Source organism: Penicillium verhagenii (assembly GCF_028828195.1).
Source record: "Penicillium verhagenii strain IBT 33310 chromosome Unknown utg000013l_segment0_segment0, whole genome shotgun sequence".
Taxonomy (NCBI): Eukaryota; Fungi; Ascomycota; class Eurotiomycetes; order Eurotiales; family Aspergillaceae; genus Penicillium; species Penicillium verhagenii.
The window spans coordinates 495,889-520,478 of NW_026643177.1; the positions used below are offsets into that span (position 1 = coordinate 495,889).

General features: G+C 48.0%; 8 protein-coding genes across 8 annotated transcripts; 3 read left to right on the forward strand and 5 right to left on the reverse strand.

The window, feature by feature from the left end:
• Positions 1 to 274: 274 nt before the first annotated feature.
• Positions 275 to 3,052, reverse strand: N7466_011446 (putative C6 transcription factor; the record flags this gene model as incomplete). Its single annotated transcript, XM_057170835.1, has 5 exons — positions 275 to 1,076; positions 1,139 to 2,501; positions 2,574 to 2,690; positions 2,749 to 2,783; positions 2,874 to 3,052. The coding sequence occupies 5 exons, from the start codon at positions 3,050 to 3,052 to the stop codon at positions 275 to 277; spliced, it is 2,496 nt and encodes an 831-aa protein (XP_057015556.1).
• A 3,051-nt stretch (positions 3,053 to 6,103) lies between these two features.
• On the reverse strand, positions 6,104 to 8,454 carry N7466_011447 (T6SS phospholipase effector Tle1-like catalytic domain-containing protein; the record flags this gene model as incomplete). Its single annotated transcript, XM_057170836.1, has 3 exons — positions 6,104 to 7,798; positions 7,913 to 8,027; positions 8,327 to 8,454. The coding sequence occupies 3 exons, from the start codon at positions 8,452 to 8,454 to the stop codon at positions 6,104 to 6,106; spliced, it is 1,938 nt and encodes a 645-aa protein (XP_057015557.1).
• Positions 8,455 to 8,759: 305 nt separating this feature from the next.
• N7466_011448 (uncharacterized protein) lies at positions 8,760 to 10,508 on the reverse strand (the record flags this gene model as incomplete). The annotated part of the gene is made up of 1 exon (XM_057170837.1): positions 8,760 to 10,508. One exon carries the CDS (start codon positions 10,506 to 10,508, stop codon positions 8,760 to 8,762), a length of 1,749 nt encoding a protein of 582 aa, XP_057015558.1.
• A 1,915-nt stretch (positions 10,509 to 12,423) lies between these two features.
• N7466_011449 (uncharacterized protein) lies at positions 12,424 to 13,167 on the forward strand (the record flags this gene model as incomplete). Its single annotated transcript, XM_057170838.1, has 1 exon — positions 12,424 to 13,167. One exon carries the CDS (start codon positions 12,424 to 12,426, stop codon positions 13,165 to 13,167), a length of 744 nt encoding a protein of 247 aa, XP_057015559.1.
• A 1,329-nt stretch (positions 13,168 to 14,496) lies between these two features.
• On the forward strand, positions 14,497 to 16,429 carry N7466_011450 (uncharacterized protein; the record flags this gene model as incomplete). The annotated part of the gene is made up of 5 exons (XM_057170839.1): positions 14,497 to 14,671; positions 14,730 to 14,800; positions 14,863 to 14,990; positions 15,061 to 15,242; positions 15,306 to 16,429. 5 exons carry the CDS (start codon positions 14,497 to 14,499, stop codon positions 16,427 to 16,429), a joined length of 1,680 nt encoding a protein of 559 aa, XP_057015560.1.
• A 1,819-nt stretch (positions 16,430 to 18,248) lies between these two features.
• N7466_011451 (BTB/POZ domain-containing protein) lies at positions 18,249 to 19,040 on the reverse strand (the record flags this gene model as incomplete). The annotated part of the gene is made up of 2 exons (XM_057170840.1): positions 18,249 to 18,936; positions 18,997 to 19,040. 2 exons carry the CDS (start codon positions 19,038 to 19,040, stop codon positions 18,249 to 18,251), a joined length of 732 nt encoding a protein of 243 aa, XP_057015561.1.
• A 2,678-nt stretch (positions 19,041 to 21,718) lies between these two features.
• N7466_011452 (putative glyoxalase family protein) lies at positions 21,719 to 22,202 on the forward strand (the record flags this gene model as incomplete). Its single annotated transcript, XM_057170841.1, has 2 exons — positions 21,719 to 21,852; positions 22,001 to 22,202. The coding sequence occupies 2 exons, from the start codon at positions 21,719 to 21,721 to the stop codon at positions 22,200 to 22,202; spliced, it is 336 nt and encodes a 111-aa protein (XP_057015562.1).
• A 773-nt stretch (positions 22,203 to 22,975) lies between these two features.
• Positions 22,976 to 24,276, reverse strand: N7466_011453 (zinc-dependent alcohol dehydrogenase; the record flags this gene model as incomplete). The annotated part of the gene is made up of 4 exons (XM_057170842.1): positions 22,976 to 23,772; positions 23,819 to 23,975; positions 24,041 to 24,089; positions 24,146 to 24,276. The coding sequence occupies 4 exons, from the start codon at positions 24,274 to 24,276 to the stop codon at positions 22,976 to 22,978; spliced, it is 1,134 nt and encodes a 377-aa protein (XP_057015563.1).
• Between the last annotated feature and the right edge of the window lie 314 nt (positions 24,277 to 24,590).

Consider the following 24,590-nt stretch of genomic DNA (forward strand, 5'->3'; position numbering starts at 1 on the left):
GGCTAGTTATGTATGTAGCAATCCCTGGAGCTCTGAAGAATAAACCTGCCCGGGTCTAGCTTATGAAGTTGTGCGTGGTTCATGCGGAAGCTTCTGTAGCAACCAGAAAGAGTAGGCTCGCATTCGAAACCCTGCGCGATGCGTGTTCCATCACGATTAAAAATGAGTCACAATCGCGACCCTATTGAGTGACCAACCCACGAGGGCTTCACTCCCAAATTGCAGATGTAGAAATCATACCAAAAAGAAATATCAGATCCGGAATTCAACGATTTCATCCCGCAGGCCTGAAGAGCCAATCAGTCTCGGGAGTCGGGATCAAGTAATTGGTAATATTGAACTCGTTCGCATTGGAGGAAGTGTGTCCATCAACAACGGACCCATTGCCCGTAAGTCCATGTATAGACATGGGATTCGATACCGATTCCGAGATATCCAAATGCGAGGCTGCAACTGAATCAGGAGCTCGGGCGGGCGGTACACGCGGGACATTGAAGAAACCAAATACGTCTAGGTATTCGAGTTCGTTTGGAGCGAGGTTGCGGGGAGCCAGGGCAGCGGCAGGTGGGCGGTTTGGGTCGTTTCCGTTAGCGCTGGCCGAAGAGGGCGATTCGCGCGGTTGGCGGGAGATGAGGAAGTCGAGGTCGAATGCACATCGACGCATGTCGGCTAGGATCTTGACTGTAGAGGGGGTTGAGCGCTCGCCGTCCATGGCGACGGACTGCTGGTATTCGCCGTATTCGTCGAGGACACGCTGGAGGATGTTGCTGTATCGCTCTGCGACCTTCCAGTGATGGCCCATGCGGGACAGTGTGTCGACGAAAAAGATGATGTCGGAGCTGACGGTGTGAGCGATGGTTGAGCCGTGGACGAGGAGAAGGCGGGCTGAGACCCAGAGCGTGAAGGCGAATGGCGGTCCGAGTTTGTCGAGCATGTTGTTCTCTACTACGAAGCGGGTGACTGAGAGGATGTTGTCGACTGCTAACAAGCATCGTTGGCTTGCGCTGTATGAGGGGGTAAATATTGGCGATCTGGTGGTGGGATAAGCCGCAGAGGAATGAAGACGAATCACAGCCCTAGAATAGTCAAGTTAGGGTATCATAACATTGGGTATATTGTGGGTGAGTTTGAGACTTACGTTTGGTAGGTAGCGTGAAGCTGCACCCAGTCACTGTGCAGATTTCGGCTCGGTTTGGCCCCGTTGAAAAGACGAGAGGAATTCTCGTAAGCGTATTCTGGAGGAAGATTGAACTCCCATGTCGTCAGCTCACTGTCGAGCTTTCGGTAGGTTGATTGCCATTCTTCAACATCGGAAAGAGACCCGATGTCCACTGGGCGTTTCAAAAATACATGGACACGTGAAAGAATTCCCAGGATCTCAATATAAAGTCCAAACGAGCCGACAGTATCTGCATGGCTAAGATAATCTGCACGGTCGCCTGAGTAGTGAAATCTCCTCGTATCCACCATTTGGTTCTTAACAAAGAATTCGTCTTTGCAGGGAAGTTTTCGATCGATATCTCTATCGTCCAAGGCAAAGTTAAACGCCGTGGCCAGGGTTGAATACCTATCCAAAAGGTAGACCATCCAGAACAGACGACGTCTACTCTCGTCCTCGATCCATGAGTCGGGTTCGGACAATGTGACGGCCCGGAGAGTATAAATAGAGGGATAGACTGGAGCGATGAGAGATGACTTTGACTCGACCGCCAATCCTAATTGGACCACAGACCGAGTAATCAGAGCCAGCAGTTTCCAACCAGGAGGTCCGTTTGATGATCCCACCAAGTCCAAGGCTAAAATTACAAGTGCTTGTAGGGCCTTGACGGATGAGTTCTCAAGACCATACAGCAATACCTTCTGTTTTGAAGAGTCGTGATAACGCTTCCGATTTGGTTCACTGAGTCGGGGGTCGGTTGAAAAGCGTAATGTTGTTGCAACAATAGCATAAAGCACCATGCGGTCGGCCTCTTCTAATGGCGATGGGCCAAAGAAAGTGTCCAATGTAGATCGGCGATGGAGGATCGGACACCAAGAGTTGATGTGCTCAAAGTACAGATCCACTAGGGCGTATAGAAGATCATATGGCGGTAGATCGAGGTCTGGATCTGCTAATGACTGTTCTTGATTTGCAAAAATGCTGACAGGTACAGACAAGGATGATTCGTTGCCCGTGAAATCATTATTATGCACACTCCGTGGTGGCAATGATCCCATGGTAGATACGCTCCCATTTTGCAGACCATTTGAAACCAGGTTCTTAACCGAAGTATCCGAAGGGCTAGTGATTGAGACATCTGCATGCCGTGAAGGCAAAGTCATTGCAGTGGCAGGGTCGTTGAAATAGAGCGCCGCTCGGGGACTAGGGCCATGGACCGCAGATGGTTCAGATGGGGAACTGTAGGAGATTGATCCTCTGTGGTTTGGCATTGAATGTGGATTTTGCAAGATATGCATCTCGATGAGTCTTGCTTGGGATTGAATGACTTCTTCCAGTCGATCTGTTGTCCAGTTAGTTTTCGAGGCCTTTCTCTTCAAAAAATAACATCAAAAGCTAGAAGACATGTTCTTACCTAGTCGTTGCTCTAGCTCCTTACCATACCCGGCCCTCAAGCCAGGCTTTTTCCGTTCCTTATACTCACATAATTGACCGTTCCGAGTACACCAGCCACAGCTCGGTTGCACTCGATCTGCCAGGATCTCATTTAGCTTGGATTCCGATCTTTCAGCGGCGATTGTCTCACATACCGCACTTGACTTTCCTCTGTTTGCACAGTTCACACCTAGAAACAGCGTTAGCGGGGGACTATTCATCATTGATGTGCCGTATGGCTTGCGCCAGTCAGGCTAGCGTGATGGGCTCGGGTACATACGAGACAGTGAGAGGTCGTTTTCGTTTCAATGCGCGCCCATTTCCGGAGCCATTGCCAACGAGATCATTGTCGGAATCCTCCCCGGACGAGTATTCACCCGGACTCTGGTCTCTATCTAGATCCCCAGGCCGCTGATTGGCAGAGGCGAAGTGCTGCGTGGACAGTGCAGGGTTCGGCATTTTGCAACAGCGAGGCTAACGTGCTATCGGCGATTGACCATGACGTACAGAGTAAATGCGACGCTCGGAATGGTATCCGCAAAGGGCCGGGCCGGTCTGAATATCACGGCGATAGTCCGATGATCTGAGAAAGAATGGCCGAGGGAGAGATAGAGAAAAGTGAAGATTTGGGGTCGGGTGAAAAAACCGGGGCACCCCGCGTTTCTCCACTTCTCGGCTGGCCACATGCACCAATGCTTTATGTAAGATTTCAAGGTTTGTGGCATTTAATCTAGAGTGATTTGGGTATTGATTTGCTAACAACTTGATTACCAGATCTATGTTCTTGTTATTCTAGTCCAAATGCTACTACATCTTGGCAAAGCTTGCGAATGCTTCCACACAGATCGGCAAACTTGTGCTACTCAAGTGCTTAGGTATATGGACCCTGGTATAGCACTTGCAGAATGGCTCGGAGATTTATTCAGAAGACGTTTCGCTGCATAACTGTAGTCAGCATGTATCTTGCACGGAGAAGTTTGTGAAGACAGAAACATGTACCTTAATGTGCTTTATATATGCATCACAATGCATGTTGCCACACCTTCTGGAGCGTTTCGCACCTCGGCTAAGCATTACCCCGAGAACATTACTCCGATCCCCGAGCTATGGCAACCCCTCAGTTGTCAACGTACTCTGACCTTGATCATCTACATTGAAATCAGAAATAATTACCGATATTTTACTGTCAACCGTTATTTCAATGTTCCTTTGTTTCCTATTGGCTCGAAGAAAAATACGGTATTCAACTCTTGGAAGGTTGTGTGGAGTACTGGAATAAAGATGCCATGTATTCCCCCGAGTCCCGAAATATGAGTTAACCTCAAATTTTCCATCAATTCTAGGGCCTCTGTTCAAGTTTTTTGATTTTCAAATTGGAAATTTGGACATTGGAAGTAATTCTTCGGTCGGCAAGATGTATTCATCGAGTGTATTTAAATGTTGGCTTACTACAGTATGCGTACTGGGCAACGAACTGTAGACATGAGATGACATAATCAGAATTCAGGCCCCTCTAACGTTAGCTTGATTCAACGTTAACTTTTGATGACTAGACAACATAGCGCTGGTAATGCCTGTCATAAAATCCAAACCACATTGGCGCCTAATCAAGCTCTGAAGATCGCAGATTTAGGTAATGCAATCTCATTTCATCTGACATGAAACCCAACGGTGCGTTAATCTCGCATGGGTCCCGCTATCTTTTCATGAGCTTACCTCTCACGATACGAAAAAGGCGCTGCATGCTTGACATGCCGTCAGAAATCAAGAAAATGTGACCGCGCACAGCCAATATGCAAGCGATGCATTAGCAAAGGACTGACGTGTGGCGGGTATCCCGACAAGTTTCGCTTTTGCGGGATCGCCAGTCGAGGCAAATGGAAGAATCTAGATGTCCCGATCGACATCGACCACACGCAGTCTGCATCACCAGTGATTTCGGCACAGACCAGCAAGTCTAGTCGCTCTTCATATTCGGGCACGCCAAGTAGAACAGTGCCTCCTTCCCAGAGTCTTACTCCAAATGAAGGATCACAAGTTGAACAGGTGCTCAAGTCGGCTGAAACTGCAACTCTGCTTTCTCATTGTACTATCTGACCATCCCTCTCTATATGAGCATTCATTTTCTCTACTAACTTGAGCCATAGACGATCATGTCATTTGCCCTCATCAGATAGCACAGTCAGTCGATAACAGTGAAAACCCATATCGCCTGTATGTCCTTCCGCTGGCATACGAGCAGATCGGTCTTTTATATTCTGTCCTCGCGCTGTCTGCATGTCATTTGGGTCACTTGAAATCCGATAAGCATCTTTATGAAGCGATCGCGGTAGACTATCGCCTCAAGGCAATTGCCGAACTTAGCGTGGTGATCAGAAAGGTATGCTCTGGCGATTTCAGCGACAATGATCGAGATGGTGTATTTGCTACTATCCAAATCCTTCTTCTACATGATGTAAGTTTTCTGCTTTCGCTTCTGTCCAGCGCTAATCTTGGTAGATATGTGAATCGGGCATATCATCTCATGGGGCTCACATTTCTGGTGCTATGTCTATTAGCTCCCAGTTAATGCTGGATCAGCGCTTGTCAGTTTCTGATGAAAGGACGGTCTTTTTCCTAAGCAACTTGGCTTGGTAAGTCTGGTCCGTACTAAAGAGCTGTGGACTCAATCTGACTTATTTGTATCAGGCTGGATATTATTCGCGCATTTTCTGCCCCTGGAAGACTTTGTTTTTCTCAAGATCTTCGCGAGAAGTTGTTATCACTGTGCAACTTGAGGTTTGAGTCGGTCAATGGCTGTCCTCGCGAATTAGTCCTCTTAATTGGAGAAGCACTTGAGCATGCCAAGGCTCATTCTATGGGTCGCCTAGATTCCAAAGAATACAGCGACAGATTACAGTCCTTGATCAACAGGTTTTATATATGGGATAAGTCGCGCTGCTTCTACCCCAATAATGATCCATTATGGCTAGATGTTGTTGAGGCTTATCGTCATACATGCATCCTGCGCACACGACGTCTTCTGGATGAGAAGGAATCCGCTGCTGAGCCTTTCATACAAGCTTCAGTCACCGCAATTCTAGATTCAATTTCAAACATTCCACATTCCAGTCCTTTGATTGAACTGTTGGTTCTTCCTCTTTTTATTGCGGGGGCCGACTGTCTTTCTTCACATTCAAGGCACTATATTTTGCTACGATTGGCAGACATCAAAGCCAGATCAGAGATGAGTATCTCAGCTCCGCAAACGCTCCTCGAGAAGGTATGGCATGCGCGAGCTCAAAAGCCGACTCATGATCGAAGTAATGTTCCATGGATGCTTTTTGTGAGTCCAGTTTCTACACCTGCAATTCAAACCACCAATGCTTATCATTTACAGACACATAGCGCGGGGAAGACACACCAGGACGATTACCTCATCATTTAATATCAAGGACTAGGTGACAGCTTCAAGCCATGGATTTACATAATCACAAGCACTGTAGCCCCCGCTTATCTAGATCAAACCGATCAAACGGACTCGGAGGATTTCTCATCTTGACAAACGCTTGCGGGCTTCTTACGAACATAAGTTCGTCTCACAAGATCATCCTCATGTTTACACACCTCCCACTCTCCAATGCCATATCTCTCTGGGGCTCTTTTGACACCTCGGCCCCCACCTCCAATGATGAGATTCCCAGGCCGATATGATGGATCAATCTCCATGCGATGGATAGCACAAACATGGATCTGCGCATCATCAGGAATATCACGCACTTCTCCACAAGGCAGCGGCCAGCGAATTGGCTTCCAAGACCCATCAGACTGGAGATCCATTCTTCTGAAAGGCAAGTACTCCATCAGCCGCCAGGACAATGTCGATAAAAACGACACTCCTCCCCCATAAGTAAGACAGTCATGTACTATGCCATGATCCATGGTTTGCGTAAGGGCTTGAACGAAAGCATCACTTTCTCCACTTAGGACGTCGCGAGCGTTCGATGCAGAGTCACCGTTTGGACCGTCATTCGGTTTGCGCTGGGGTCCGGGGTACTCAGCCCCAGGCTCTTCGTAGCAATTGAAACGTCGAAGTTTCTCCGCGTCGAACTCCAACCCTACAAGCTGTGCCTCCTTGACCATCCACAGGAGCGGAATATGACTTAAGGGCCATTTATCTTTCGGGTTGAGCTTCCAGCCTCCACCGACATCTCCGTGTTGCCCAGGGAACCAGACTTCAGAAATGTCTTGCTCATCGTCGTGCTCATTGCCGGGTATATGCAAACTCGGGACTCGAAGGTGGGCTTTCGAGACGGCGCTCTTAAGCGATATCACATCAGGTATCAGCCCACCATTCACGCGTTCATTGGCCAGAAACTCAGAACTAGTCCTCCGGCTAGGCAACGGCGACGACGCCCGATACCGCTCTTCTCCACGGTCACTCTCCTGACGAGATCCGGGCCGATCGTGCGCACGCCCATGCGTCACGGCCCGATCATTCCCATTCTCATCTCCGGAAACATTTAAAACAATATCCGGCACACTGCCCCTCGCATGATCAACCAAGTGCCTCAACTTATGCCCTGCACCTCCAGAAACAGACCTAACCTGCGAGATCAAATCCTGCCGAAACTTCGCCCTCCGCTCATCAATCGATACCGCGTGCCGAATAACCCGCGCGGTACTATTAGCCGTGTAGGGAAACTTATTCCTCTCCATCCACGCATTCTCAAACATCGGCACACTGTTCACCGTATCGAACAAGCCCATGAACCGTATCCGCCCAACAGGCCTACTAAAGGTCTCTCGGAACGCCTTCATAAAGTTGAACAGCCGATGCCGCTCTTCGTTGTCGTTTTCAGTGGAGTCCTTGCGCTGCTGCCACTTGGCAAACGTCTTCCAGGCGAATCGGATCAACTCCTCGTTACCCGGTTGAAGGAGGCCGATGAAATCGAGCATCTCGGCTAGAAAGCGCGCGGTGTACGAGCCGCGGCTGAAGCCGAAGAAGTAGATGTCGTCGCCTGGGATGTAGTAGCGCATGAGGAACTTGTAGCCGCCCAAGACATGTTCGTCGAACGAGGACCCGAGAGCGACATCTTTGGTCTTTTTGTAGGCCGATTTGATGCGTGCGAGCCGGCTCTTGCTTCCTAGTGTGTGCGATGTCACGTACGTTCCTATGCCGGGCTGGTAGTAGTGATATTGGTGGCTTTGGCTTCGATCTAGCATCTGTATAGAATGTTCCGTAATAAGTTAAGCGTCTAGTTTATTCTTCCTTCATTCGTCTTTCCGATACATTAGATGGGCAGGATGAGGAAAAAGAGAAAGAAACCCCGATCTTACACGGTAAATCTTGACAAGATTCGTATCGGACGCATCTCCAGCAAACTTATTCCCCGTGCCATCGAAACAAAGCACAAACTGCTTCGCAGGCGGATGCGGACCAAACGCCTCCGTTCTATCGCGATGTTGATTCATGTTAAGCGAAGTAGTAGTAAACTCAAGCCAGCAACGCGACCAGATCCATCGGCCATATTAATACCGTCAACTGAAACCAACTAAATATTAGTAAAAAATAGGGCCCGGGGCGGGAAAGGGGCGTGAGCTGAGAATAGGCAGGGCCCCCTGTTTGTTGATTTTGTACGACAAGTAGATCGTGGATCGAGCGGTCGAGCGGTATCAAATCAAAGGTGATGATGAGAACACGCTTCGGGATCCGTCATGGTCCTTGGCCTGCCCGGACGCCCGCTTTGGTACCTCCCCCTGCAAACACGCGGTGGGTCTTCTGCAGGCTCGTGGCGCTTTTCCTTTTTCTTGTAAGTGCCGGAACCTAATCGGGCGAATCGTGTTGGGGGTGAAGACTTGCGGAGAATGTCTGGGAACATGTTTGTGGGGGTGGGTTGTGATTTGTTGGTAAGGGGTGTAGATCGTTGATTGTGATTTGTGGGTTGAAGTATGAGTGTTTTAGTTGTTCGTGTTTGGGATTTATGCATCATTTTCTTTTGAAATGTACTATTTGCATGTGATTTTCTGTTGCTAAGTCGATGCACACCTTCGAGTTGATTTTTAATCGTTGACTTTGATTCGTATTTCATTTTGGGGTATCCTTGGTCCTTTTTTAAACAGATAAATACATGGTTCTCGTTTCTCAACATCAAATCTCATCGCCATGTCCCGGAACTTTTCAGCCTCATTGCGATCTCACCGCTCCTGGTGTGAGGTGCATAATCTCCGCAACTTCTTCGTCGATAAGGGGGCCCTTGTATTCCTTGCGCGCACGGACAAGATACCAGATACCACTTAGGACCAAAACACCGGCGGTAACAACTATACTGTAGTTCATAGTCGTGTAGTCAACGGGTGTCTGTGGAGGCCAGACACTCCAGAACACGACAAAGAGCATGTACACACAAGCATACGCATTGTTTATGGTTCCCAGAATACCGGGGACTTTCCACGGGCCCCAGATAAGGGGGGCCTGGGCAATCTCAAACTCCAATGGGCGCTTGTCTTCATTCACAATGTTGCGTTCGGGGCTGCCTAGGCTAGAGATAGGGAGATGGTCTTCCTCGCCGGGTTCTTTGGGTTGCACAAAGGCGGGCTTTTCCTTGGTACTGGCAGGGGCGCTAGTGGCTGCATCGGGGTGGCTTCCGTCAAGCATGGTGCCATGGGGGAGAACATTTCCTTTGATCCGGTGGTAAAGCAGGAAGGCGCTGGGGAGGAAGTAGGTACAATAGAATCCGGTGACGGTCAAGGAAATGACGTCGTTGAAGGCAGTGGTGGATCCGATGTAGATGAGGGTCAGGGCACAGGCCAATCCGCAGACTACGGAGACAGATACGAGGGGTACTTGGGTGCGCTTGTTCACCTTCTTCAGGTAGTGGGAGAAGGGGAATCCCTGGTCCCGGGCAAAGGACCAGGTCATACGAGATGCGGTGGCGGTGATACCAGTAGAGCATGCCATCGTTAGTACCATGATAAGGGCAGTCAAGACCGATGCCCCTGCGTAGGAATTGGTGCTGTTGTAAAAGAGTTGGATGAAAGGGAAGCCTGTTGATGAACCCAGGACTGACTTGACGTCGCCCAGGCAGAACAAAATTGTGAGCATCATAGAAAAGCCGAGGAGACTGTTTAGCGTCATTCCAGTGATAATCGCTTGTGGAATCACAGTCGCAGCGTTGGCAACTTCTTCGGCCATGTGAACACTAGCGTCAGCACCGACAAAGGTTGCAATGTTTCCGATAAAGCCCACACAGAATGAGATGCCCTGAGTAGGCCAACCACCTTCATTCAATGTCGTTTGGAAGACAAAATGAGCAGATTTCTTCGGCGACATTGCGAGTAAAGTAGCAGTGACTCCGATAAAACCAGCCAAATGAAGGACGAGGATAACAATCTCAAACCGGGGTAAGATGCTTGGGATGACCACATTGATGAAGAATGTCGCAGCCACACTAGCCCAGGCTAATAGGGTATTCTGCCATCGCTGTTGAGCAAAGTCCGGGTAGTTCAAGGTGACCAACCCTTCAATCATGGTACCCAAGAAGATAGTCTCGGTTGCAATTGTGGCAATCCATGCCAATGAAGTCAACCATCCAATCAGATAAGAGCAAACTTTCTTCCACCGCATTGGGGCCAGCATATAAACCCAATAATACTGACCACCGGCAATGGGTGCCATAGAAGCCAACTCGGCAATGACGGTATAAGTGGATAGGGTAGAAAGACAGGCGATTATATAGCCATAGATGGCACCAGCGGAGCCACCATTCTCGTAGGATTCGTAGAAAAGTGTAAGGACCGTTTCCCACGTGATCAACTCGGCCATGGCAAAGCCGACAATGGAATAAAAGCCGAATCGTCGCTTCAGGACCTGCTTTTTACCTAGCCGGGCCAAAGCCTGATCATCGGCCAATTCGGGACCGATTTCGGTCTTCATTTTGTTCTGTTTGGTTTTTTTTTTCCTTTGGCTTTTTTTTGGTCTATTCTTTTGCGCCCGAGCGGAGCACAAGTTGCACTTGCTGGGGTAAGAAGTGGAGAATCTGGAGATTCAAGGGAGAAAACGCTTATGCACGCATGGTATTTGAGATTGACGGGATTGGAATTGCGCAATTTTGCATGAATCTTGTTCACGGGATCAGAGACTGCAGGGGTGAGAGTCAAGGGAGAAATCCGGGAATTTAAAGTCTTACCTCGGCCATCAACTCTTCGCTACTGTTTTGCTCCACATGTCGCTCCAGTCACTAATGCGGTTAGCGTTACCCGCGGGGGAAAACATCCACAGTGAGAGTGACAGAACGATTTTGCGGAGGTGGAATAAACCGTTGGATACATGAAGAAAAAAGTCCCCTATAGAGGTAGTTTTATCCGAATGGAAATATAATGACAAGAGGGGGAAACTAGAAAGTCAACAAATTGGGAAGTGTATTCCAATTCAGGGAAAGATGGTAGTCGACTCTCGGATTAACCTATGAGCGTGCTTCGGCTTTCTCCGGGCCTTCTGTTGCCCACAACGGGCTACCAAGTCCAGCCCTTGAACCTTCACTCTCATTCGACTGATAAACAATGCTCAGCTCTGCTTTTTTTGTTTTCCCTTTTCTTTTCCCCCTTTTCTTGAGCTGAGCCCCCTCCGCAGGCTGCATTCCGCATCGATGGCTTGCCCAGGCTGAGGCAACTTCCACCCGGGCTGAGAATTTGCCCGGAACCCTGAACCTTTACTCTCCTGCAGAAAGGCAAACCACTTCCGGGCAAAGCTCTCGACCAGTAACAACGCAAGCTGCCGCTCGCTTAGACTGCTCCATCGGACCTCCAACGGACGACCATCGGACACGTCGAAAGCCTTCTCAAAATTCAGCGAGGTGCTCATGTGACGGCACCATACATTGAATGCCGATTAGTCAAGAAGGATGTTCATAGGTCCGCATGCACACGGATGAGGTCCAAGAGCTAAGGGGTGGGTATCAACTAAATTTGGGACGAGTTAAACCCTGGAAGCTTAGGAGGTTGGACGGAGTCACCGGTACGGAGTACTCAAGGCAGCCTTGGACGGGATCTTCCTCGTGGCTGTCAGCCCGAAATGCGGGGATGTTCCACAGTCCCCCACATGTCAACCAATCCACGATGAGATCATTATATTGTCGATCCAGCCATAGGACACGCTAGTTATTTTGAGCCGATGTATTGGAACTTACTGAAATACGTTGAATACGCCGTTTGAGGATGTTTCGGCTCAAATAGGTAAAGTAAAGTTCCAAGTCATTGGCGGACGGTTCGATCGATCTCGCGACAGTGCGCACTACTAGTGCCTTCGATATTCTCAGAGTCTCATAATTAATGCATACTCTTAGCACTTGAAAACCTTTGTCTATTTTTCTTCTTTGCAATCATTCTGAATCTCTAACACATAAAGAATCAATACTTGAATGCTCCAGATCTCTACTACGAATGTATATGTCACCATACTTTATTAGGTCATCCAGTATCAGTGTTGTCTTAGTGATCTGTCTCATCCTTTTTGTCCATTTTGCAAGACATGTGGTATTCATTGTTCTAGGTTCATTGTTGTCTGTTGGGGCTTTATCTAGCTCGACAACGACCATTGTCTATATCATGAAAAAAAGAAAATCTTTCAAATATTTGAACCTTGAAACTTCAATGTTGGAGTACTCTGTCCTTGTCCCATTGTATGCACATATCATAGTAACACTTTAAACCCCTATCCAGCGCCTCTGTAGTCCATCGATGGGTATAAGATGGCAAGCGATTCGATGTCTGTTAGCTATAGACTTCACTCTGATCTGAACATTACCATACATACCATTCATCATTTCCCTCCAATATAGACCCTGATTTCCATGGCTGACTCTAATCTATTCAAAGCAACCTATAAATACGGTGAGGCTGAAGCAGCAGGAGAAAAATGGCAAAAATGGCTAGACGACCCAAGCGACGACTCATGCATTATAACGCCCATCCGCCTTTCAATGTCAATGCTGCGATTCAATTATGGTTGGTACATTTTCAATGGAAGTTTCCCCCTAGACATCAATGATGCTTCCCGCTACTACCCACCCAGCAATCTCAAGCTCATGCTCCGATCTCGTCATCTTTCAACCGGGCGCAAATACACCCGAGTAGTCCTTAGGCAACGACGCCGGTCGTCAAAGTCAGGCTGCGGCACAACACGAAATGATTACGTTCTACAAACAGGACCAGGCGTGATCTGCGCCCTGGACAGCCGTCGTATCGACGGACCTCATTGGTCTGACATTGCTATCGCCACATACCGAAAGTACGAGACTGAGGATCTCCGGTATGTATTTCGAGTTAATGTGAATAACCCTGTGACCACGGCGACTGTTTGTGATATCTACCTCCAAAATGGCCTTCCGGCGCCCGATGCACGGTGCCGGGCTTGGTGTCATGGTACGCCGGAGTATCAGGCAATCTTATCAACGCCAAATGCTAGAGGGGTTTCAGCTTTGGTTTTGGGAGGATTCGAGCGAGGAACGAAATGGATTCCGACTATCATCACCTGGGCTGACACGACTTACGCCTGTTCGTATCTTCAGATTGTCTTTGTCATTCGTCCTAGGTAAGAAAATGCAGCTCTGATTTAGTCTTTTGTCCTTTTTTTCTTTTTTTCGGTCAGGTTGTGCCGGAAGTTTCCCGAGAGTTAATACCCCTGTAAGCTTCTAAGCTTCTATTTTTTTTCTTGGATCGAAGCTTCTTTGAGAGCTGTTCCCTTCTAGAAGCCATTTTTCAGGGGTGAACCATAGCTGCATGCACAGGGATCTCTGTTGACTTGCATCGACGATAATGACAGGAAAGGGAATAAACTGATAATTGATAACCTTGATTGCATTACTTGCTTAATCTGGTGATGACACACTTAAGATACTCTTATCAAGGGTTGGAATAATACCTGATACGTAGAAATACCACGATAAAGCGTGCACAACCAGAGCAAAACCATAATCAAACATACCATGTGACCCCAATTCGGACTTGTTTTAAACTTCTCCGGGAGATCCGCATCTGATTGGCCCGATAAGCATCTCTCCGTCCATGTCGATAAAAGCTAAGCCCCGTTAAGCCTTGGTCTACCCCATGGCTTCATCTTCTCTCTTGCATTGGCTTATCAAGTCGCCATTAATCCCGCCTTTTACAGTGTGGCGGCTTTTTCAAAGTTCAGTTCAATTTCGCCGGCTTATCTCTATGCACACGATACAACCTCAACTCCACACTAGGCTTAGGCTTATCGCCACCGATTTCAAGGTTCCAAGCAAAAAAAAATATTACTTCGGCTTGAGGGGGAGAAAAAAAACTGTTTTTGCCCTGGTGATGCAAGGGGGGAGTGGGAGAATTTCCAAGGTTATGCTCAAAGTGCACAATGGTGCTCATTCATTTAACGTAGGCAGTTCTCCGTAAATACTAAAAACGATCTACACACACGCGGCCCCCCACAGGACTCCCGCAGATAGCGGTGGAGAAATCAGAAACATGATACTCCGTACTGATGGTCCCCTCTTCCCCTCGCCACACTGAGCAGGGATCAAATACACGATTAAATTGCGGTTAGGTTCGGGCGCCAGTTTCTTCGTGATAAGCCCCGAGTAGCATCGGAGCAAAGCACCCTAATTGGTTCCCCCATGGACCCCAACGCGGACCGCAGCTCGCTCAAAGAGTCTTATCTCCCAAAATCCTGATGGTCTGATCGCAGCGAGGATCGCGTGGCCCGTAGGCAAGATTTCGACCTTTTGCACTTTTGGCCTTTTCGAGAACTGAGCTTGGCGAAAACATGGCACTAGGTTCCCTCGTGGCTGAACCGCCTTGATCCTATATAATGTCAATTTACCCCCCAGGCTGCACCGCAGCCCCCCTTTTTATTTTTCTGTCAACACGAACTTCCGCTTGTGCTTTACAGAATGGCTGCCCAAGAGGTAGATGTTGAGAAAAAGGTGCCGTCGGCTGTCCAGCCGGCGTCGTCTGCCGATGCTGTTCCTCCACCATATGGTGAATCGGGCGCGCCTGATACCGATATCGAAGCGGGCACTTTGAAGCGAAATCTCAAGGGCCGTCATATGCAGATGATTGCTATCGGTATGGGATTGGCTTTTCTTGTCTGCGTTGCATGTGATGTGGCTAATTCTTTCTTCAGGTGGTGCCATTGGTGCTGGTCTATTCGTCAGTACGGGACAGGCTCTGCGGGAGGGAGGTCCTGGCTCTCTGGTAAGTGTTCCAATGGACATGAGGAGGAGATACATCACATGTACTGACTTTCTTCTTTCAAGCTTCTCGGTTATTTAATTGTTGGTTTCATGTTGTTGTTGACTGTTCAAGCACTGGGAGAATTGGCTGTGCTCTACCCTCAAAACGGTGCTTTCTTCGCTTATTGTGTCCGGTTCATTAGTCCTTCCTGGTAAGTCTCTTTGTGGATAGGTCCCCAGCTACTACACACTCAACTAACGTCCTATCTTTGTTGGAAATAGGGGTTTCGCCGTCGGTTGGGACTACGCACTTAATTGGCTTGTCATTTTACCTTTCGAACTTACCGCTGCTAGTATCACTATTCAATACTGGCGAGATGATTTGAACATTGGTATTTGGATCGCCGTGTTTTTGGTTGTCCTATCCGCCATCCAGATCTTTGGTGTTAGAGGCTATGGTGAAGGTAAGATCATTATAACTTCTCATGTATCATTGAACATCCAGTATATTGACTGAACCATCACAGTTGAATTCGCTCTCGGTGTTATCAAGGTCACCGCTGTCATCGGCTTCATCATTCTCGGTATCGTCATCGACTGCGGTGGTGCACCAAAGGGAGGATACATTGGAGCGAAGTACTGGCACGACCCGGGTGCTTTCACTAGCTTCTACGGCTTCTGCACAGTCTTCACCACCGCCGCATTTGCCTTCAGTGGAACAGAGTTGACCGGTCTCGCCGCTGCCGAAGCCGCGAACCCCGCCAAGTCAGTCCCCAAGGCCTGCAAGCAAGTCTTCTGGCGTATCATGATCTTCTACGTCCTCGGAACGTTCATTGTCGGTCTCATCGTCCCCTACAATGCCGCCTATCTCCTCGGTGCCTCCGGCTCCAACACCAAGGCCTCCCCCTTCGTCGTCTCCATCCAGAACGCCGGTATCTCCGGTCTTCCCTCAGTCATGAACGCCGTCATCACTATCTCAGTCATCAGTGTCGCCAACTCCGCGACTTACGGATCTAGTCGTACGATTCAGGCCCTGGCCGGTCGCGGCATGGCACCCAAGTGGATGGCTTACATTGACGGAAAGGGTCGCCCTCTTTACTGCATCCTCCTCCAGATCTGCTTCGGTTTCCTCGCATTCATCAACGAGGCCTCCAACACCGGTGACATCATCTTCGATTGGCTTCTGGCTTTGTCCGGTATTTCCAACTTCTTCGTCTGGGGCAGTATCTGCTTGGCACACATCCAGTTCCGCAAGGCCTGGAGCCACAATGGTCGTGACGTGAACGATCTCGCTTACGTTGCCCCCTTCGGTGCTATTGGTAGCTGGATTGGCTTGAGTCTTAACGTCCTCTGTCTTATTGCCGAGTTTTACGTGTCGGTGTATCCCATGAACGCCGAGGACTTCTTCATGAACTACCTTGCTGCTCCGATTGCCATCGGCTTCTTCATCTTCTGGCAAGTGTACACATACTTCAACAAGGATCCTTCGCTTGAGCGTGGAGGCTGGTTCACCAAGATTGAGGACATTGATGTCTACAGTGGAATGCGTGACGGCATCTTGGATGTCGATCTCCCACCCAAGATCGTGTACCCTACCTGGGGTGCTTGGTTCAAGGCGGCTCCTATGAGAGTTTTCCGTTCTTTGATCTAGTTTTGGGATTGATACATTGATTTGTGGAGAAGTAGTTGTACATTGTCGGCTGCATTGTTAAATATAATAGTTCACCTATACCTTTTTCCGAAGCCAAATTTACAGATTGACTTGATTCAACTTTATGCGCACCACAAATGATAGATCTCTTAAATTGATGTTTTATATCCCTAGTTTTGATAAGATTATGTATGGGGTCTTCATCATGAGGCTCATGTACGTATATGTACTATCTACTACATATGGAACTCCAGTGGCTTTCCCAGGCGTGATAATCAATAGCTCCCGAGGTCCAGACTCCCCACTGGACAGGGCTGCATTCATATAAGCTTTAGCATACATAATGGGGAGAATAGTGCGCCTTATCCAGATTAAAAAAAAAAAATTGAGAACAAGCACAATTAGACAGAAAAAACCTCGGCATCACCAGTAATATGAAGAGCTCGTCAAGGCGGCCAGTGCGTGTTCGCATTTCAGTTCCGCCAAATACGCGCCGCCCCCGAGGTCTATAACGAAGTTATACCACCAAAAGTCCTCCGGTGTGAACCTCAATGCTGTAGTGAAGTCCCAGTATTCAGGATACCAGCCTGCCGATTCCCAGTCAAGGAAGCCTGTGATCCGACCCCCCATTACCATGATATTATGGTGTTTAAGATCGCTGTGAGTAAACGGAATGCGGTGCTGTAATTTTTTCATGTCTGTAGCAACGTTGTGAGCTTGTTTTGATATGCGGTTTTCAAAACCACCCGACCAAGAAGGCTATATAAGATACTTGTTAAGTTCCTCCTCCGACTCGAACGGGCCAGCAAAATGGTTAGGAACTACCCCTCTCAGCGAGCAAATCCTCTTCTCGCCCCATAGATTCGACCACCTGTGCATCACCTGCAAATAGCCTTTAAGCTCTTGTAAGATCGACCTCCTATCCTCGATACTTAACGACTCATAAGCCTGGCCTAGCTTTTGACCAGGAACGCGAGTCATCAGAATCAAAATCGGTGCATGTGGTATATCTGATAGTTCTCCATAGCATATTACTCGCGGTACGGGAAAACCAGCCCTTCTGACGACTTGCATGGCGAGACCCTCCTCTATCTCCGTGCCATCCGACCATTTCAATATAAGCCCAAATGGAAGCTGAGCAATTTGATTGTCGTAAGGTATCCCGACCCAACCGCAATATGATCGAGAGAATCGTCGCAGGTGTTTATGCAAGAAACCTCAAAAACGACGGAGTTGCGGATTTGTTGATCGAGGCGTCGGGGGTATTTTTTTTTATTGGCTGAGTGTCGTCAGGCCATGTAAATTCAGACAGTAAGAGGCGTGGTATAAGCCAAGGTGGCATGTTTGGGAGAGGCAAAACGGACGCGATCGAAGCGTGTGGTGGGAAATAAGGGGAAGTTAGATAATAGTTGAACAGTGGGCAGGGGCGTGTAATAGAAGGTTATCCACGCGTGCGTTATCTACTAGTATTACATGTACTATACTTACATTTAGTACTCTGATTGCCAAATTCTACCTGGTTAGAAGATATGCGAGAGTTATAAGCAAAGTCAATTGATATCTAACATCCTTCTGCATTCTGTAAATCCAGTTCGTTGGACTGTGCTTGATATGATGCAAGGGGATAAAGGTTCATCACATGATTTCTCGGAGCCAGTTGAAGGGCAGACAGATGGTATGATATGAATTGACTCTCTAAGCACTTCCCTTCTGAGACTTTCAAACATTTCCCAGACTGTATTATAACAACACTAGTCTAGGCTTAAATAGACTTGTATGAGTCATATCGATCCGCATATGTTTCGCCAGAGGAATGAGATTAAGATGAACGAAACCCGTGGATGCTGCGAGTCTCGCCTGTGATAGGATCTTTATGAATGGCATATCTATTTTCCAACCTCAGCCCTTTGAGGGCCAACCCTACTTCTTGGAGAAGGTCAAATCCATAGTTGGGATATTCTCTAGCCACTTCGGCAAATTTGTGATTTTCACAAAGAAGGTAGTCATTTGATGATACCGCAGCTAGAATGCGGCGAATTACGTGCCCTTGAGGCAAGAAAGTCGCCGAAATGATGTGCTGAGATGTGAGGCAACAGGTATCGACAGGGAACCCAGAAAACCCATATGCATGCTCAAGACACGGGTTGGCGACCAGAATATCTTTCAGGTACTGACCAATTTGAGTTGCCATTTCAGATACATTGCACATATCTGCAAACCGGGCCAGTTCGATTGTGGCTGTGATATGGTGCTCGAGTTGATTCAAGTCGAATTTGAATTTGCCGAGGTATATCCATTGTAAGAAAGCTTCGAGGCTTTGAACCGAAACGATTCCTTCGACTTCTTCCAAAATTGCTGTCTGCTGTACTCCCTCTTTAAATTTGCCCTCGAACATTGCTGAGAAATATTTGGATTCTCTGCAGAGAAGATCCTTCGAGACTTTGTATTCGTGGTCACTAGAACTGATTCGAATTGTGACGCAGGCGTTATGGTAGAGTGGAATCATACTAGACCAAAAAAGCGTTTAGATAGAGATTCATCATCACTAGAGACAGAATAGTACATACGATCTCGCAAAGTTCTCAGAACTGGCTTCTGACAAACCGGACATTGTTCACAAATTGAAATGCTGTGAAATCGTGGGGAGGAGATGTTGAACAGGAAGTGGGAACGATGATATGAGACTGTTATATAGTAAGATACCTACTACTTATAACTACTAGTAATTTAGCATGACCAGTTCATTTTACGATTTTACCATGCCGCATACAAACCGGGCTTAGTGCTGTAATAATACGGCTACGGAAACTCGTCCGTGGAAGAAGAAATCGTTTTCAACCCCGACTGGGCCACCCGACTCAGCCGCCTTCAGTCAAGGCAGTTTTGTGCTTTTGCTGTTCCCGAAGTGACTGGGTCTTGACCAATCATTGGAGTGGCTGCCAGACATAGCGATGCAGCGATTCCAACATTTGGGCCGTTCTGCATGGCTGCCTTCTTGCCTCATTTCTGTTCGGAACGTCAAGTACCTGGGTTTATTTAGGGGGGAAACTAGCGCCTTTTGGCACCTAAATATCAGTCTTGGTACAAATTGAGCCAAACGTTGTACAAAAGCTCCTGGTCGCGGTTTTGCGTTTTGCGTTTTGCGTTTTTGCTTGTAAGCTATCGCATAGTCTAACTAATTAGTGAGTTAATGTAACTGTTAATTAGTTAGCTATTAGCTAATCTTTCCTCTTTCCTTTTTCGTGAGTTGTAGACCATCAGATCATTAGGTCAAAAAGTGACCTGATGACCTGAATCCTGATGGGCTTTAGGTAGCAAATACTAGTCGTTACCAGTTGTTACCGGTGATTGTAGATAAGTTATTTCACGTGGTGATAAGATGGGGTCCCTCCTTTTTCGTTTTGCGTTGGCCTAAACATCGCGCGTAGCCCATACACTCTCCTACAATAATAAATTCGCGTTTGACGCAAATACGAAATAGACTTCAAGACATACAGCTGTTGATTGGCCTTGTACAATTGGCTCTTTCGGAACGATTAGCATTTACTTGTCCATTTTGTCTTATCCAAGGTTGCCTAAGTAAACAAAATCCCACAAGGTTCAATTTCAATCTTTTCTTCATCACCCATCTCGACCGTAGAATGCTTTGGAACCGCTTAGCGACCAACGGCATCAACGGCATCAACGGCAGTGCCCATATCTGTCTTAGAGTCCCTGCACCCTCGTAGCCTGACGAATGCCCTCAAGTTTTTCTAGCAGATAACTCAACAATACGTGCGTCGGATTTTAAGCCTACTACACAATGCATGGACATAGCGAGGCTGCGAATCAGAATACGCCCCCTTTTTCTTGTTGCATAAGGAATCGGATCTTTAAAATGAAGTAACTCAATAAGAAAAATAAAATTATGCTGGGTCTTGATCTAACTTTGTTAGGTACAAAATATCATGGCGCGGGAATTGCTGTATAGGGAAGCTGTATAGGGAATGAAGACTGTAGATCAATATGAGGAAGTTTTAGCTACACACCAGATCCTACAGAATGAATAACCTGTAGAGTCTAGAGTTAGTAGCCGGCATTGTATCGGTTCGGTATCTCAAGTAACTAGAGGGAGACGGATTTGTAAGGGAGCGCGCGCTTGAAAGCGCGCCTTCCCTCACAATCAAGTTGACCTATCAGATGATTCAGGCCGTGTTCACTGCACATCAATTACGTATACCGACATGTATAATTAGTTTAACTAATAATCTGACCATTACCAAGCAACAATTGATAGTTAGATCGTCGATTAGTTTACTATAGAATGTGCCATTGATTTTGACAACTCTAGCTTGAGGTTTTCTTGCCGGCAGCGGTCTTTTAACCGTACACGAGTCTTATGACTTCTATTTCCGTCTCTGGAACTACAGCCGTGACACGGCTGCTCCAGAGTCCGTGAACGTATGCGGAGCTCACACAGACTACGGGGCCTTTTCTATCATCTTCTAGGATGATACATGCGGCTTGGAAATAGAGTAAACCACGCACGGATAGCTGGGTTTCCATTCCTGGCAATGAGACAGTCATTCTTTCTGGTTGGTGTTCTGCCATTCAGAGTGGTGGCGATGGCAGAAGGGCAACGAGTTGGAGGATGTTGATTTAATTTCGCGGAATAACAAAATTGAGGAAATGGTCTGGGTTTAGGTCTGGATGTGTTGTGGTTCGTTGCTGACGGGTTTTGATTGGGTTTGGGCTAAGTTTATTTTTTCGACTTCATCTCTTCCAGAATTTCTATTGGTCTTGTTCTTGCTCATTAGATATATACTAGTAAGCGCTCCTGATTGATTGCCCAGTTTCACATCTTACTTTTCAACTACACCAATCTACCAATTGGGTAAATCCTATGAAATGTTTCGCAAGCATCCGAGTAGTAGTTAAAGGGAGGCAAATTAGTAAGCCACTGATATCAAGCTGGCGATGTCAGCTTAAATGGGAAAGAAATTCAAAAATGTAGAACACGAAACCATTCCCGAAATAAGCGACTGCACGCGACTCCATAGAGTCCAACTTTAAGTGCAAGAAAATCCGAAGCTCGCGCGGCATCACCCAATCACGATCGGGATCTAGTTTCCGGAGCCCGAGCGTGGGGGTGATACAAAAGGCATAAAAGGCCATAGCCGACCCACTTATGTACCCAGACGAGTCACCAGTCACCAGACTCACCTCCAAATAAGCAACCCTGGAACCCGAACATTCAAACGAACCCAACCTGCAACTCACCACCTACGACCTTCAAAACTGCCACCCATCATGATCCAAGGAATCGCTCACGTCAACATCACCGTGCATCCGGGCACGCTAGACGATGCACAGGAATTCTATAGCTCGACTCTCGGATTAAGTCCGGCGCCGGTTCCAGAGCTTCAAAGGGGGACTATCCTATGGTATGTGGGCTGGGTTAGCTTTGAGATTTGATAGCTGGGTTACTTGACTTGGTGACTACTAGTTACTACTGGTATCGCAAGCTCTAGCCTGAGCACATGTGAATTTCCAAGTGTATCTGTATGTGCTGATCGGCGCGGCGCGGCACAGGTTCGACATCGGATCAAGCGGACAGCAAATTCACGTAAACGAGGGCCCTACGGATCCAACACACACGCGGCATCCGTGCTTCAAGCTTGGCTCGACTGAGGAGCTGGAGACGATTAAGAAGGGCATTCACGATCACCATGTTCGGGGTGGTCCGTCGGCGCCGATGGCGGCCGATCAGCCGGGGGCTATGGATTCAGGTTAGTGAAAGCGGTGTTTTTTGAGGGAGTTTTTTTATACATTGTCGACTTCGATATCTTGTTTTTTTCTTTTTTTTCTGGTCCCGGTCTAATCCCTATCGTATTGTTTTCATTATAGGTACTCAAGGGAAGGAATACCCCACACGTTTCTTTGCCCGCGATTATGCGGGTAACTTGCTCGAGTTCACGCTATGAGATGCAGCTGACGATCTGATCTTGGCGTGTTATGCTGTGATGAAATGTGATTTTTATTTTTGCTTATAAGCCAATTTTATGCATGCTGTCTGGTCTTCTTTGTGCTTTTGGTATCTCCCATGTTTGCTTGGTGTTTTGTGAGATCGAGGGGCATGATCCGGTTGCGGGGATACGGTGCGGGGTAGTACGATGTCGATGCGCGAACAAGACAAAACGTTCAATTACAACATGCAACGACGAATCGTTCAAGAGCAACATCTTGAATGACGACAACCTTGGCAGTCGGAGATTTTCTAGTAGTGTAATGCGCGGGGATAGCTATAATGGCTCAACGATGACAGGTCATTCCAGACCTCGGCAATCATCGAAGCCAAAATGAAACATTTGAAGCATTTTTCATACCAAGAGGATATTTTCTTCGTCCAATATTTCCCTTTCACTTGTTATGCAACTAATCCGTCACAAGGTTGAGTACATATTGATCTGGTATCCATTGATATATGTAGTATGGGAAAGCTAAGCTTTGATATGCAATGCACATACAAATATCCTAGTAGGCTTTCAACTCAAGCTCAAAACCCAATCAAGACAAATCCAACACAACCCGACCCTGCACCTTCCCCTCCTTCATATCCTTAAAAACCTCCGTCAACGCCTCCATCTTCTCAACCCGATAATGAACCTTCAACACCCCCCTCGCCGCAAACGCCAAAGTCTCAACAGCCTCCACCCGATTCCCGACCGCCGACCCCGTAACAGTCGCAAGCGAATTAACAAAAATCCCCGGAAAAGCATTCGCAATAGCCTGCGGCTCATTCTCGGGAATCCCCACACAAACCACAGTGCCATTAAACCTCAACAACGGCAGCGCCTGCGCATACGCCGCATTCGCCGCCGTGCAAACCAGCACCGCATGCGCGCCCAACCCATCCGCCAACCCCTTAACATGCTTCTTCAGCGCCTCGCCCTTATCATCGCGAGGGAACTGCGTAATATCAACAAAGTGCTCCGCGCCCGACGCCTTCACGAGCTCCTCCTTGCTGCCGTGGTCGATGCCGATAACGCGCAGGCCCATTCCGCGACTGGCGAGCTGCACGGCCAGGTGGCCGAGGCCGCCGCCGGCGCCGGAGATCACGACCCATTGGCCGGGCCGGGCGTTGCTGCGTTTTAGGGCCGAGTAGACTGTTACGCCGGCGCAGAGCATGGGGGCTGCTTCGGCGGAGGAGAGAGAGTCTGGGATTGGGGTTACGTAGTTTGCGGGGCCGAGCGCGTATTGTTGGAATGTGCCGGGCGTGTAGTAGCCGGATACTTTTTGGTTGAAGCAGAGGCCGTCGGAGCCTGCTTGGCAGGGGACTGGGGTGGGTGCGAGGTTAGTTGGAGCTTGGGATGGATGGTTAGGTTGGGAGGGGGTTTGGTTCAGGCTTACGGCAGTTTCCGCATGCGCTGGAGACCCATTTGATGCCGACTCGGTCTCCGATTTTTAGGCCGCTGGCTGTGGTGCCTGGGCCTAGTTTGACGATTTTACCTACGCCTTCGTGGCCGCCTACCTGTCCGGGCTGGGTTGGGTAGGGCAGCGTGCTCCACTGGATTATGCGAGTTAGGAATAGGGTCTTGTTGGTGCATTGGCGTGAAGGGGTATGAAGCATACAGTGTTTGTCATTATTCCAAGGTCTGAGTGGCAGACGCCGGAATGGGTTCTACAATACACAGATTAGTATTATCCAGAGGTAGGTGAAATGTTCAGTCAACCAACAGATTGATGAGGACCTCGCCATCTCCGGGCTCCGGTACATCGATCTCAACGACCTTGGTTGATATAGTGCCTGGTTGATCAAAGACAACGGCCTTTTGTTTCTGAGGGATCGAGATCTCGGGAGTAGTCATGCTGAAATTGATCACTGAGCAGTGCTTATACAAAGAAAGTGAGTTATTTGGTGACGAGATGAATTATTGTCAGTGTGATACGTGAGAAAAGGCAGAAATGGAGAGGAGTTATCTGCGGAGTTGTGGAACTTTATCTGATTTCTTTGCCAAGAAAGAAAGAGGAGAAATAGAGTCTAGGTTGGAGCCTTGGAGGTGACGTTAATGCACATGTGGGGCCGTGGTTTATGATTTCCTGTCCATTATCCATTATGAGCTTGCCCCGGATTTATGCGTGGCCCTACCTCGGGTGCACAATTCAATTGAGTCGTAAATTG